Below are 12,648 nucleotides of genomic sequence, written 5' to 3' on the forward strand. Positions count from 1 at the left end.
CACTACTTAAGCAGCACCTGGCCAGCTGGATGGCACTCGGCTATTCCACTTCTTGACTCTGATCGTATGAAGACTCCTATGCTCCTTGTATTTTTGCTACGTTCCATCTTGGCTATTTCCAGTGCCATCCAGCTTGGTATGTACGTTGATAGTTTGCACGTCTTGCAACTTCGACCCAAAGTTTAGTTAGTTTGTATATTAGCTTTTGTTCTTTTTGTCACGGTGCTCTTTTTGTGTTCTCTTTTTTCGCACCGTCGCTTTTTGTTATATTCTATTTTTGGATCATTGTTATGATCGCTCCTTTTGTTAAGTAAAGAACTATTTACTCACAAATCCATCTGCATTCTTGGGTTCCTCTGTTCCACATCTAATCGGATTGTGACAAGCACATTATCTCCAGGAAGTCAGAGCTTAATGGTGGAGCCTTGTCAATGTTTATTATTACTAATAACACAACAGATGTTATGATGATAAACTGATTGGCATGCAGAACTGAAATACTGGGTAAAACAAAATGCCAAGAAAAAGAAAATAAGAATGACAGAAAGCAATGACTTGAAATAAGAAAAGACACCGCAATGTTCATATCATGAACAAGATATAGTAAAATTAAGAGTAAAATGTCGACAGATTGGAATGATATTGATATGATTGTAGTAAAGAAGTACAAAACCCAAAACCAGTGAAGTTGGCACGTTGTGTAAATCGTAAATAAAAACAGAATACAATGATTTGCAAATCCTTTTCAACCTATATTCAATTGAATACACTGCAAAGACAAGATATTTAATGTATGAACTGAGAAACTTTTTTTGTGTGCAAATAATCATTAATTTAGAATTTAATGGCAGCAACACATTGCAAAAAAGTTGGCACAGGGGCATTTTTACCACTGTGTTACATGGCCTTTCCTTTTAACAACACTCAGTAAACGTTTCAAAACTAAGGAGACCAATTTTTGAAGCTACTACCTACTCAGTGGCCTAGTGGTTAGAGTGTCTGCCCTGAGATCGGTAGGTTGTGAGTTCAAACCCCGGCCGAGTCATACCAAAGACTATAAAAATGGGACCCATTACCTCCCTGCTTGGCATTCAGCATCAAGGGTTGGAATTGGGGGTTAAATCACCAAAAATGATTCCCGGGCGCGGCCACAGCTGCTGCCCGCTGCTCCCCTCACCTCACCTCCCAGGGGGTGAACAATGGGATGGGTCAAATGCAGAGGACAAATTTCACCACACCTAGTATGTATGTGACAATCATTGGTACTTTAACTTTTTAACTTTAACTTTAACTTTTCAGGTGGAATTCTTTCCCATTCTTGCTTGATGTACAGCTTAAGTTGTTCAACAGTCCGGGGTCTCTGTTGTCGTATTTTACGCTTCATAATGCGCCACACATTTTCAATGGGAGACAGGTCTGGACTACAGGCAGGCCAGTCTCGTACTTGCACTCTTTTACTACAAAGCCACGCTGTTGTAACACGTGCAGAATGTGACTTGGCAAAGTCTTGCTGAAATAAGCAGGGGCGTCCATTATAACGTTATGTGCAACATATGTTGCTCCAAAACCTGTATGTACCTTTCAGCATTAATGGTGCTTTCACAGATGTGTAAGTTACCCATGCCTTGGGCACTAATACACCCCCATACCATCACAGATGCTGGCTTTTGAACTTTGCGCCTATAACAGTCCAGATGGTTATTTTCGTCTTTGGTCCGGAGGACACGACGTCCACAGTTTCCAAAAACAATTTGAAATGTGGACTCGTCAGACCACAGAACACTTTTTCACTTTGCATCAGTCCATCTTAGATGAGCTTGGGCCCAGCGAAGCGGTCGACGTTTCTGGGTGTTGTTGATAAATGGCTCTCGCTTTGCATAGCAGAGTTTTAACTTGCACTTACAGATGTAGCGACAAACTGTAGTTACTGACAGTGGTTTTCTGAAGTGTTCCTGAGGCCATGTGGTGATATCCTTTACACACGGATGTCGGTTTTTGATGCAGTACCGCCTGAAGGATTGAAGGTCAAAGGCATTCAATGATGGTTTTCGGCCTTGCCGCTTGCGTGCAGTGATTTCTCCAGAGTCTCTGAACCTTTTGATGATATTACCCTAAATTCCTTGCAATAGCCCGTTTAGAAATGTTGTTCTTAAACTGTTCTACAATTTGCTCACGCATTTGTTCACAAAGTGGTGACCCTCGCCCCATCCTTGTTTGTGAATGATTGAGCATTTCATGGAAGTTGCTTTTATACCCACTCATGGCAAACCAGTTCCCAATTAGCCTGTTCACCTGTGGGATGTTCCAAATAAGTGTTTGATGAGCTTTTCCTCAACTTTCTCAGTCTTTTTTGCCACTTTTTTGAAACATGTTGCAGGCATCAAATTCCAAATGAGCTAATATTTGCAAAAAATAACAAAGTTTACCAGTTCGAACGTTAAGTATCTTGTCTTTGCAGTGTATTCATTGAATATAAGTTGAAAAGGATTTGCAAATCATTGTATTCTGTTTTTATTTACGATTTACACAACGTGCCAACTTTACTGGTTTTGGGTTTTGTAATTGATAAAACTCCATTACATATATATGTAATTCATTGTTCAAAACCGGTAAATTTCCACACAGACTGAAAAAAAGCCAAAGTCATCCCAATTAGAGATGTCCGATAATATCGGCCTGCCGATATTATTGGCTGATAAATGCTTTAAAATGTAATATCGGAAATTATCGGTATCGTTTTTTAAAATTATCGGTATCGGTCTATTTATTTTTATTTTTTATTTTTTATTAAATCAACATAAAAAAACACAAGATACACTTACAATTAGTGCATCAACCCAAAAAAACTCCCTCCCCCATTTACACTCATTCACACAAAAGGGTTGTTTCTTTCTGTTATTAATATTCTGCTTCCTACATTATATATCAATATATATCAATACAGTCTGCAAGGGATACAGTCTGTAAGCACACATGATTGTGCGTGCTGCTGGTCCACTAATAGTACTAACCTTTAACAGTTAATTTTCATTAATTACTAGTTTCTATGTAACTATTTTTTATATTGTTTTACTTTCTTTTTTATTCAAGAAAATGTTTTTAATTTATTTATCTTATTTTATTTTATGAATTTTTTTAAAAAGGACCTTATCTTCACCATACCTGGTTGTCCAAATTAGGCATAATAATGTGTTAATTCCACGACTGTATATATCGGTATCGGTTGATATCGGTATCAGTAATTAAGAGTTGGACAATATCGGAATATCGGATATCGGCAAAAAAGCCATTATCGGACATCCCTAATCCCAATATATAAATCTGGTGACATACAGCATTTTAACAACTGCAGGTTTATATCAATAATCTCACAGTTCTCTGAAAAACTTGAAAAACGTTTGCAAAGTTAAACGGCTCAGTAGATCAGCTAGTAGAGAAGATAACAAGCTTCATAAAATAAATGAATAGAAAATAAATATGTGGTGGGTATATTTGTCTATTTAGAAGAAAAAAAAAACAGCGACCCCAAAGGGAATAAGCGGTAGAAAATGGATGGATGGATAGTCGAGATATTGTGATAAGGAAAATGGAAAGATACAGTGTCAGAGGGGTGGCTTTACATTGGCGAAAAAATTGACAGCAGTTTGTACAAATATGTTAAGAGAAGTCTAAAAACGTACTCATTACCTGTGATGTCCGACGGGTATCAGTATCCGCTACTGTTTATCATGTACAGTACTTCATCAGTAAGGTATCAAATTGAAGTTTGTGTTTTTTTGCTGATGACACAAATATTGTTTTTGCTCTTGGAAGTAATAAAATAAGTAAAACAATGGTTTGACAAAAATAACTTATGTTGATTGGGAATCGTTAAGTGAAAGTAAATGTAAAGTTGGGAATCAAAACTACAGAGATGAAAGAAAATAAGAAAGTAAACTTGTGCTTGTCCTCTTAGACCACAAGCTTTGCTGAAAACCTCGCACAAAATGTATGTGTGGCAAAATATTAGTATTAGTAAAGTATTGGAATCTTAAGGTAAAGCAAAACACATTCTCAACTATACAGCCTAGTACAGTGGTTCTCAACCTTTTTTCAGTGATGTACCCCCTGTGAACATTTTTTTTAATTCAAGTACCCCCTAATCAGAGCAAAGCATTTTTGGTTGAAAAAAAAAGAGATAAAGAAGTAAAATACAGCACTATGTCATCAGTTTCTGATTTATTAAATTGTATAACAGTGCAAAATATTGCTCATTTGTAGTGGTCTTTCTTGAACTATTTGGGGAAAAAAGATATAAAAATAACTAAAAACTTGTTGAAAAATAAACAAGTGATACAATTATAAATAAAGATTTCTACACATAGAAGTAATCGTCAACTTAAAGTGCCCTCTTTGGGGATTGTAATATAGATCCATCTGGATTCATGAACTTAATTCTAAACATTTCTTCACAAAAAAAGAAATCTTTAACATCAATATTTATGGAACATGTCCACAAAAAAATCGAGCTGTCAACACTGAATATTGCATTGTTGCATTTCTTTTCACAGTTCTTTTTAACAGACATTTAAAAAAAATCTCACGTACCCCTTGGCTTACCTTCAAGTACCCCCAGGGGTACGCGTACCCCCAGGGGTATGCGTACCCCCATTTGAGAACCACTGGCCTAGTATACTCTTTATTGTACTTTACTGTGAAGTGAAGTGAATTATATTTATATTGCACTCTTTCTCTAGTGACTCAAAGCGCTTTTATATAGTTAAAACCATTATCTACATATTTAAGCTACATTTAAACCAGTGTGGGTGGCACTGGGAGCAGGTGGGTAATGTGTCTTGCTCAAGGACACAACGGCTGTGACGAGGATGACAGAAACTGGAATCGAACCTGGAACCATCAAGTTGCTGGCGCAAATTTTCAGGACTTATGCACATCCCAAAGATCAGCAGGTACCAGAAGGTAAGAAAAGTTGCTTTTGCATAATATTGCGAAACAAAACGCCAGATAATATGTCTTACCTTATACACACACCATAATAATACTCGTATATTAAAGCACAGTACAATACATCAAGCGGTGCATTTTGATGGATTTTTGAGCGCCGTGTGTAATGTTTTATATTTTCAATGGAACATATACAATTTTGGTGTTGTTTACTGCCATCATATTGCAGTCTACACATTTCTCTTATGTGTGACTGCCATCTACTGGTCACACTTATCAATTCACCATGTACCAAGTAAAGTAGCTTTGAGGTTGGAAAGCACAACCAAAATCATTCCGTACATTAGGCGCACCAGGTTATAAGGCGCACAGTCGAGTTTTGAGAAAATTAAAGGATTTTAAGTCCACCTTATAGTCCGAAAAATACGGTACATATGTGAAAATTGGAGGAAATGTGTGCAAGAGCACCTTGCAAAAGTTTACACAATGTTGTATCGGTAACACACAAATTACCTCTTTATAAAGTCAGGACAGAAAATGAAACTATAATTTGAGGGGTAAAGGGAATTTAAATAATTATTGTGTTAGTACAAATCTTAAGAGTAAAGTATGTGTCAGTTTGTAGAATCAATTGAATGACGAAATAAAACTAAGCAATAACATAATTCAAGAAATACAAAAACAATTGTTTGACAGGTCAACAAGGAGAAGGAAAGAAAATACAGTATTTTAAGAGTTTATTGTATTTATATAAATGCGTGACTGCTCGCTGACTGCTCGCTGTTTCGAAAAAGCTAAGTATCGTTCTATTTGTGTGCTTTTAAATTGTTCTGCAGCTTTCTTTATTACTTTCTCAACATATTTAGTAGTACTATTTAACTTGCAAATCACCCGATCTCTGTCTCTCCACCCCTCCCGCAGCTAGCTAGCAGCTAGCTGCTAAGCTAACGAAGCTAGCGCGGAGAAAGGCGTCGCCGGGCGCCGGTCAGAAGGAGTCTACTCCTGCACACCGTGACCAGGACTTCTCGGAAGACAGCAGGAACTTCACTCGGTGACAGAAAACACCGTGAGTATGGCTTCCTGCGCGTCTTGCACCTTACTCACGGAGAGGCTGGCTCTGCTAGAGGGCCGTGTCCGCCAGTTAGAGCAGAGTAATCTCGTAACTTTAGATGTTGCGGACACATCTGCTAGCGTTAGCTGTAGCGAGCTAACTAGCCTAGCCTGTAGTAGTCCTAAGCGGCCTACAAGCTACGGTGTACCGGTTGAGACGCATAATAGATTTAGCTCTTTAGCTAGTCCTACACCCCAGTCTACCGGGCACCACACCTTAGTCATAGGGGACTCCATCACCCGAAACATAAAGCTTAGCAAACCAGCCACAATTAAGTGCATCCCGGGGGCCCGAGCACCTGACATTGAGGCTAATCTTAGGGAGCTAACTCGCAACAGGCCTAGTAAACACGTACGACAGGCTAATCGCACCACTAGTTATGCGAATATAGTTGTACACGTTGGCTCCAATGACACTAGAATGAGACAGTCAGAGATTACAAAGAGAAACATAGCCAGGACTTGTGATCTCGCTAGAAAGATGTCCAGGCATCGAGTAATTGTCTCTGGCCCCCTGCCTGCGAGAGGCAATGATGAGAGATATAGCAGATTAGTCTCGCTTAACAAGTGGCTGGCTAGCTTCTGTAGACAACAGGGACTAACGTTTATTGATAATTGGCCCTCTTTCTGGGGCAAACCAGGCTTGCTGATGAGGGACGGCCTTCACCCTAACCAGGAAGGCGCCATCATCCTGTCTAAGAATATAGACTACTGTTTAAGTCACATTTGACTAACTACACTAGAGCAAGCCCGGTCACAGGCAATTACAGAGCCTGCTAGTCCGGGTGAGGAGTCAGTTAAGCTAGAACTAGCCAGCGCCAGGCTGGATAATTCCTGTACGCATAGCAATTTTCTTAGAATAACACACAACTCACATAATGTGTTTTCTGTTGTGAATGTGTCCGGGGTAGATATGCATTCTACTGAGGTGGCAAATCATGATGCGTTCAGTCGATCGCAGCATCAAGCAAACAATCTGAAAATTCCCGTCGTATCAATTCCTAGATATGGTCGAAACTATTTAAAGTGCACTACGTATAATAAACGCAACATTATTAATATTTCTACTACGGATAATTTAAACAAAAACTCGTCAAAACAGCCCAATACTTATAATATGGGCTTTTTAAACATAAGATCATTGTCTCCCAAAACGTTATTAGTTAATGAGGTCATTAGAGACAACAATCTTAACGTCATTGGTCTTAGCGAAACCTGGCTCAAACCAGACGAATTTTTTGCGCTAAATGAGGCATCTCCTCCTAACTATACGAATGCGCATATTGCCCGTCCCCTTAAAAGGGGTGGGGGGGTCGCACTAATATACAATGAAAACTTTAACCTTACCCCTAACCTAAATAATAAATACAAATCGTTTGAGGTGCTTACTATGAGGTCTGTCGCACCGCTGCCTCTCGATATGGCTGTTATCTACCGCCCCCCAGGGCCCTACTCGGACTTTATTAATGAATTCTCAGAGTTCGTTGCTGATCTAGTGACGTACGCAGACAATATAATCATAATGGGGGACTTTAATATCCATATGAATACCCCATCGGACCCTCAGTGCGTGGCGCTCCAGACTATAATTGATAGCTGTGGTCTTACACAAATAATAAATGAACCTACGCATCGCAACGGCAATACGATAGATCTAGTGCTGGTCAGGGGTGTCACCACCTCCAAAGTTATGGTACTCCCGTATACTAAAGTAATGTCCGATCATTACCTTATAAAATTCGAAGTTCTGACTCATTGTCAACAAACTAATAATAATAATAACTGCTATAGCAGCCGCAACATTAATGCCGCCACAACGATGACTCTTGCTGACCTACTGCCTTCGGTAATGGCACCATTCCCAAATTATGTCGGCTCTATTGATAACCTCACTAACAACTTTGACAATGCCCTGCGCAAAACCATTGATAGTATAGCACCGCTAAAACAAAAAAGGGCCCCTAAAAGGCGCACCCCATGGTTTACAGAGGAAACCAGAGCTCATAAATTATCATGTAGAAAGTTGGAACGCAAATGGCGCGCGACCAAGCTTGAGGTTTTCCATCAAGCATGGAGTGATAGTTTAATATCGTATAAACGCAGGCTTACCTTAGCTAAAGCTAAATATTACTCAAATCTCATCCGCCTCAACAAAAACGACCCTAAATTTTTGTTTAGTACAGTAGCATCGCTAACCCAACAAGGGACTCCTCCCAATAGCTCCACCCACTCGGCAGATGACTTTATGAATTTCTTTAATAAGAAAATTGAACTCATTAGAAAGGAGATTAAAGACAACGCATCCCAGCTACAACTGGGTTCTATGAACACAGATACAACTGTATCTACGACGGATACTGCAATACAAAATAGTCTCTCTCTTTTTGATGAAATAACATTAGAGGAACTATTACAGCGTGTATGTGGGATAAAACAAACAACATGTTTACTTGACCCACTTCCTGGGAAACTTATCAAGGAGCTTTTTGTATTATTAGGTCCATCAGTGCTAAATATTATAAACTTATCACTTTCCTCTGGCACTGTTCCCCTAGCATTCAAGAAAGCGGTTATTCATCCTCTGCTCAAAAGACCTAACCTTGATCCTGACCTCATGGTAAACTACCGACCGGTGTCCCACCTTCCCTTTATTTCGAAAATCCTCGAAAAAATTGTCGCACAGCAGCTAAATGAACACTTAGTGTCTAACAATCTCTGTGAACCTTTTCAATCCGGTTTCAGGGCAAATCACTCTACGGAGACAGCCCTCGCAAAAATGACTAATGATCTACTGCTAACGATGGATTCTGATGCGTCATCTATGTTGCTGCTTCTTGATCTTAGCGCTGCTTTCGATACCGTCGATCATAATATTTTATTAGAGCGTATCAAAACACGTATTGGTATGTCAGACTTAGCTTTGTCGTGGTTTAACTCTTATCTTACTGACAGGATGCAATGCGTCTCCCATAATAATGTGACCTCGGACTATGTTAAGGTAACGTGCGGAGTTCCTCAGGGTTCGGTTCTTGGCCCTGCACTCTTTAGTATTTACATGCTGCCGCTAGGCGACATCATACGCAAATACGGTGTTAGCTTTCATTGCTATGCTGATGACACCCAACTCTACATGCCCCTAAAGCTGACCAACACGCCGGATTGTAGTCAGCTGGAGGCGTGTCTTAATGAAATTAAACAATGGATGTCCGCTAACTTCTTGCAACTCAACGCCAAGAAAACGGAAATGCTGATTATCGGTCCTGCTAAACACCGACATTTATTTAATAATACCACCTTAACATTTGACAACCAAACAATTACACAAGGCGAATCAGTAAAGAATCTGGGTATTATCTTCGACCCAACTCTCTCGTTTGAGTCACACATTAAGAGTGTTACTAAAACGGCCTTCTTTCATCTCCGTAATATCGCTAAAATTTGTTCTATTTTATCCACTAGCGACGCTGAGATCATTATTCATGCGTTCGTTACGTCTCGTCTCGACTATTGTAACGTATTATTTTCGGGGCTCCCTATGTCTAGCATTAAAAAATTACAGTTGGTACAAAATGCGGCTGCTAGACTTTTGACAAGAACAAGAAAGTTTGATCATATTACGCCTATACTGGCTCACCTGCACTGGCTTCCTGTGCACTTAAGATGTGACTTTAAGGTTTTACTACTTACGTATAAAATACTGCACGGTCTAGCTCCGTCCTATCTTGTCGATTGCATTGTACCATATGTCCCGGCAAGAAATCTGCGTTCAAAGAACTCCGGCTTATTAGTGATTCCCAGAGCCCAAAAAAAGTCTGCGGGCTATAGAGCGTTTTCTATTCGGGCTCCAGTACTATGGAATGCCCTCCCGGTAACAATTAGAGATGCTACCTCAGTAGAAGCATTTAAGTCCCATCTTAAAACTCATTTGTATACTCTAGCCTTTAAATAGCCCCCCTGTTAGACCAGTTGATCTGCCGTTTCTTTTCTTTTCTCCTCTGCTCCCCTTTTCCTTGAGGGGCGGGGGTGCACAGGTCCGGTGGCCATGGATGAAGTGCTGGCTGTCCAGAGTCGGGACCCGGGGTGGACCGCTCGCCTGTGCATCGGCAGGGAACATCTCTGCGCTGCTGACCCGTCTCCGCTCGGGATGGTGTCCTGCTGGCCCCACTATGGACTGGACTCTTACTATTATGTTGGATCCACTATGGACTGGACTCTCACAATATTATGTCAGACCCACTCGACATCCATTGCTTTCGGTCTCCCCTAGAGGGGGGGGGGTTACCCACATATGCGGTCCTCTCCAAGGTTTCTCATAGTCATTCACATCGACGTCCCACTGGGGTGAGTTTTTCCTTGCCCGTATGTGGGCTTTGTACCGAGGATGTCGTTGTGGCTTGTGCAGCCCTTTGAGACACTTGTGATTTAGGGCTATATAAATAAAGATTGATTGATTGATTGATTGATATAATATAAATATGATACAATTTGTGTGTGGGTTTTTTATTCATGGATGTAATTATATATTATATAATATGCATTGTATTGCAGATAAATAATCAGATTATCATATCTGAGTGATGGGTCAGGGCATTATAAGCTTTTGCTTCTTCCTGTTCCTTTTCGGACACACCGTGTTTCTTTTTTTTATTTTAATGTTACTATTGTTTTTTTCAAATGCCGATATTGTATTGGAGATGCAGATTTGTTTGAATTGTGTATATGGAGAGTACAGCATGTTAGTTGTTTTTTTAAAGAATGAAATGAAATTAAAACTATCCTGTTTAAAAGAGATACAGCTGTACATGTCAGGCAACACTGACACTTACATAACCGAGTCTGTCAGTCTTAGCAGCTGGCCAGCCATGACGCATCCAATTCCACCTCAACCCTACTCCCCCTCCTCCCACAGTCAACACCACCTCTTTTTCCACACATTCATCCAATGTATTACGGATTATTTCAATATAGGTTAAGATTAACATTCATGCTTAAAACCTTCGCACCACAGAAGATGTGGGGGTGCAATTGGTGTGTGAACACCTTGCAGAAGACATAATCTACCACACACATTATATGTATTTATATATACATATGTATATGTGTGTGTGTATATATATATACATATGTATATGTGTGACTATATGTATATGTATAAATATTATATATATATATATATATATATATATATATATATATATATACATGTTTGTGTGTATCTATATGTGTGTATATATGGCTTTATACAGATTTACTGTATCCAAACGATTCTCAAATGCTTCCGTGTGTCCCTTTCAAGTGTCCCTATAAAATCGAAAGAACACATTCTTGAGGGTTGCTGTGAGCTATCTCCGCTCTCTGATGCAAGACCACTCAAGTTACACGCTTTTTAAACCTGGCTGACCTACTTTCCCTCCTCTCTGTAAGATTAGTGGCTGCTTATAAAATACACACTATTTTGTGTATTAAACCAACATACATGCGTACAGTCCACAGGGAGAAATACTCGTGTCATGTTCATGTCCAACAGGTTAGTGTTAAACACATTCCACTTTATATTTTGCTTTGAAGCGCTTTCTTACCTGTAAGACACCTGCTTCCTAAAGGTCAACTGCACAAAGTCAGCTTCCATTTGAGCGGCATACATTCTGTCTTCCTTCTCCACCTGCTCTGTCTGAAACAACAAAGCCGTTTTAAATCCATATGTTATTCATTTTGCACTTTTGGTGTGAAAGTGCTTTGCATTAAAAAAAAGGCCCACATTTTTACAGTGTGCAATGACTGTTTGATTAAGTACACCTGCACGTAGGGATGATGTTCGTTAAGAAATTATCGAGTTCGAGCCCATTATCGAGTCCTCTTGTCGAACCGATTCCTTACCGAATCTCTTATCGTCGAGTTCCAAAAGCCATAGATGTTATGTGACTGGGCCGGCACGCTGTTTATATGGAGGAAAAGCGGACGTGACTGAGGACAGCATGCGGCCATTATAGGGTGAAGGTTTCAGGTGAGAGAGGACGCTAAAGGCACGCCCCCAGTGAGCATATAGTGCTGCTATGTGCGTTGTAAATAAAAAAAAATTGCCAACAAACACATCACCAACATGGACGCTCACTTTCGACATCCCGGTGAAGCAATATGTAGAGAAGAAGGGGACCAGTACGGTAGCGAATCGATACGCACAACGGGGTAAAAGAAGTCGGCTTTTACTGTTGTGCTAGCTTGCTATGCTAATGGACAACGAGACTGACTTTGAAAATGAGGAGAGGGAATCTGGCGTGTTTGATGGAGAACTTGCCCAGCTGTTCATTTCGGACACAGAAGATGAGGACTTTGATGGCTTTGTGGATGAGGATTGATCAAAAAATAATGTGAGTACATCGAAAAATAATAAAGTACAACAGAATTCAGCTTTGCTCCTGCTGCCTTTTTAAAACAGTGTTCATGCATGCTAGCGTATGTTTTAAGCTAGCGTATGTTTAACCATGCCTGCGCCCAAAAATACGCTGCACCTTATTTATGCGTTAAATACAGAAATAGCACCCGTAACTGACACGGCGCCTTTTAATACCGTGCGCCCTATGGTTGCGAAAATAC

The 12,648-nt window shown here is 40.0% G+C and overlaps 1 protein-coding gene across 3 annotated transcripts in view; it reads right to left on the minus strand.

Annotated features, from left to right (window-relative positions):
* Positions 1 to 12,648, minus strand: part of LOC133617401 (diacylglycerol kinase zeta-like) — a 301,272-nt gene that overhangs the window by 277,571 nt on the left and 11,053 nt on the right. For all 3 annotated transcript variants that reach the window (XM_061977350.2, XM_061977363.2, XM_061977357.2), the window contains exon 2: positions 11,634 to 11,725. In XM_061977350.2, coding sequence (XP_061833334.1) covers positions 11,634 to 11,725 — 92 coding nt within the window. The remainder of the gene's footprint in view (positions 1 to 11,633; positions 11,726 to 12,648) is intronic.

This window comes from Nerophis lumbriciformis, linkage group LG01 (assembly GCF_033978685.3).
Source record: "Nerophis lumbriciformis linkage group LG01, RoL_Nlum_v2.1, whole genome shotgun sequence".
Lineage (NCBI taxonomy): Eukaryota > Metazoa > Chordata > Actinopteri > Syngnathiformes > Syngnathidae > Nerophis > Nerophis lumbriciformis.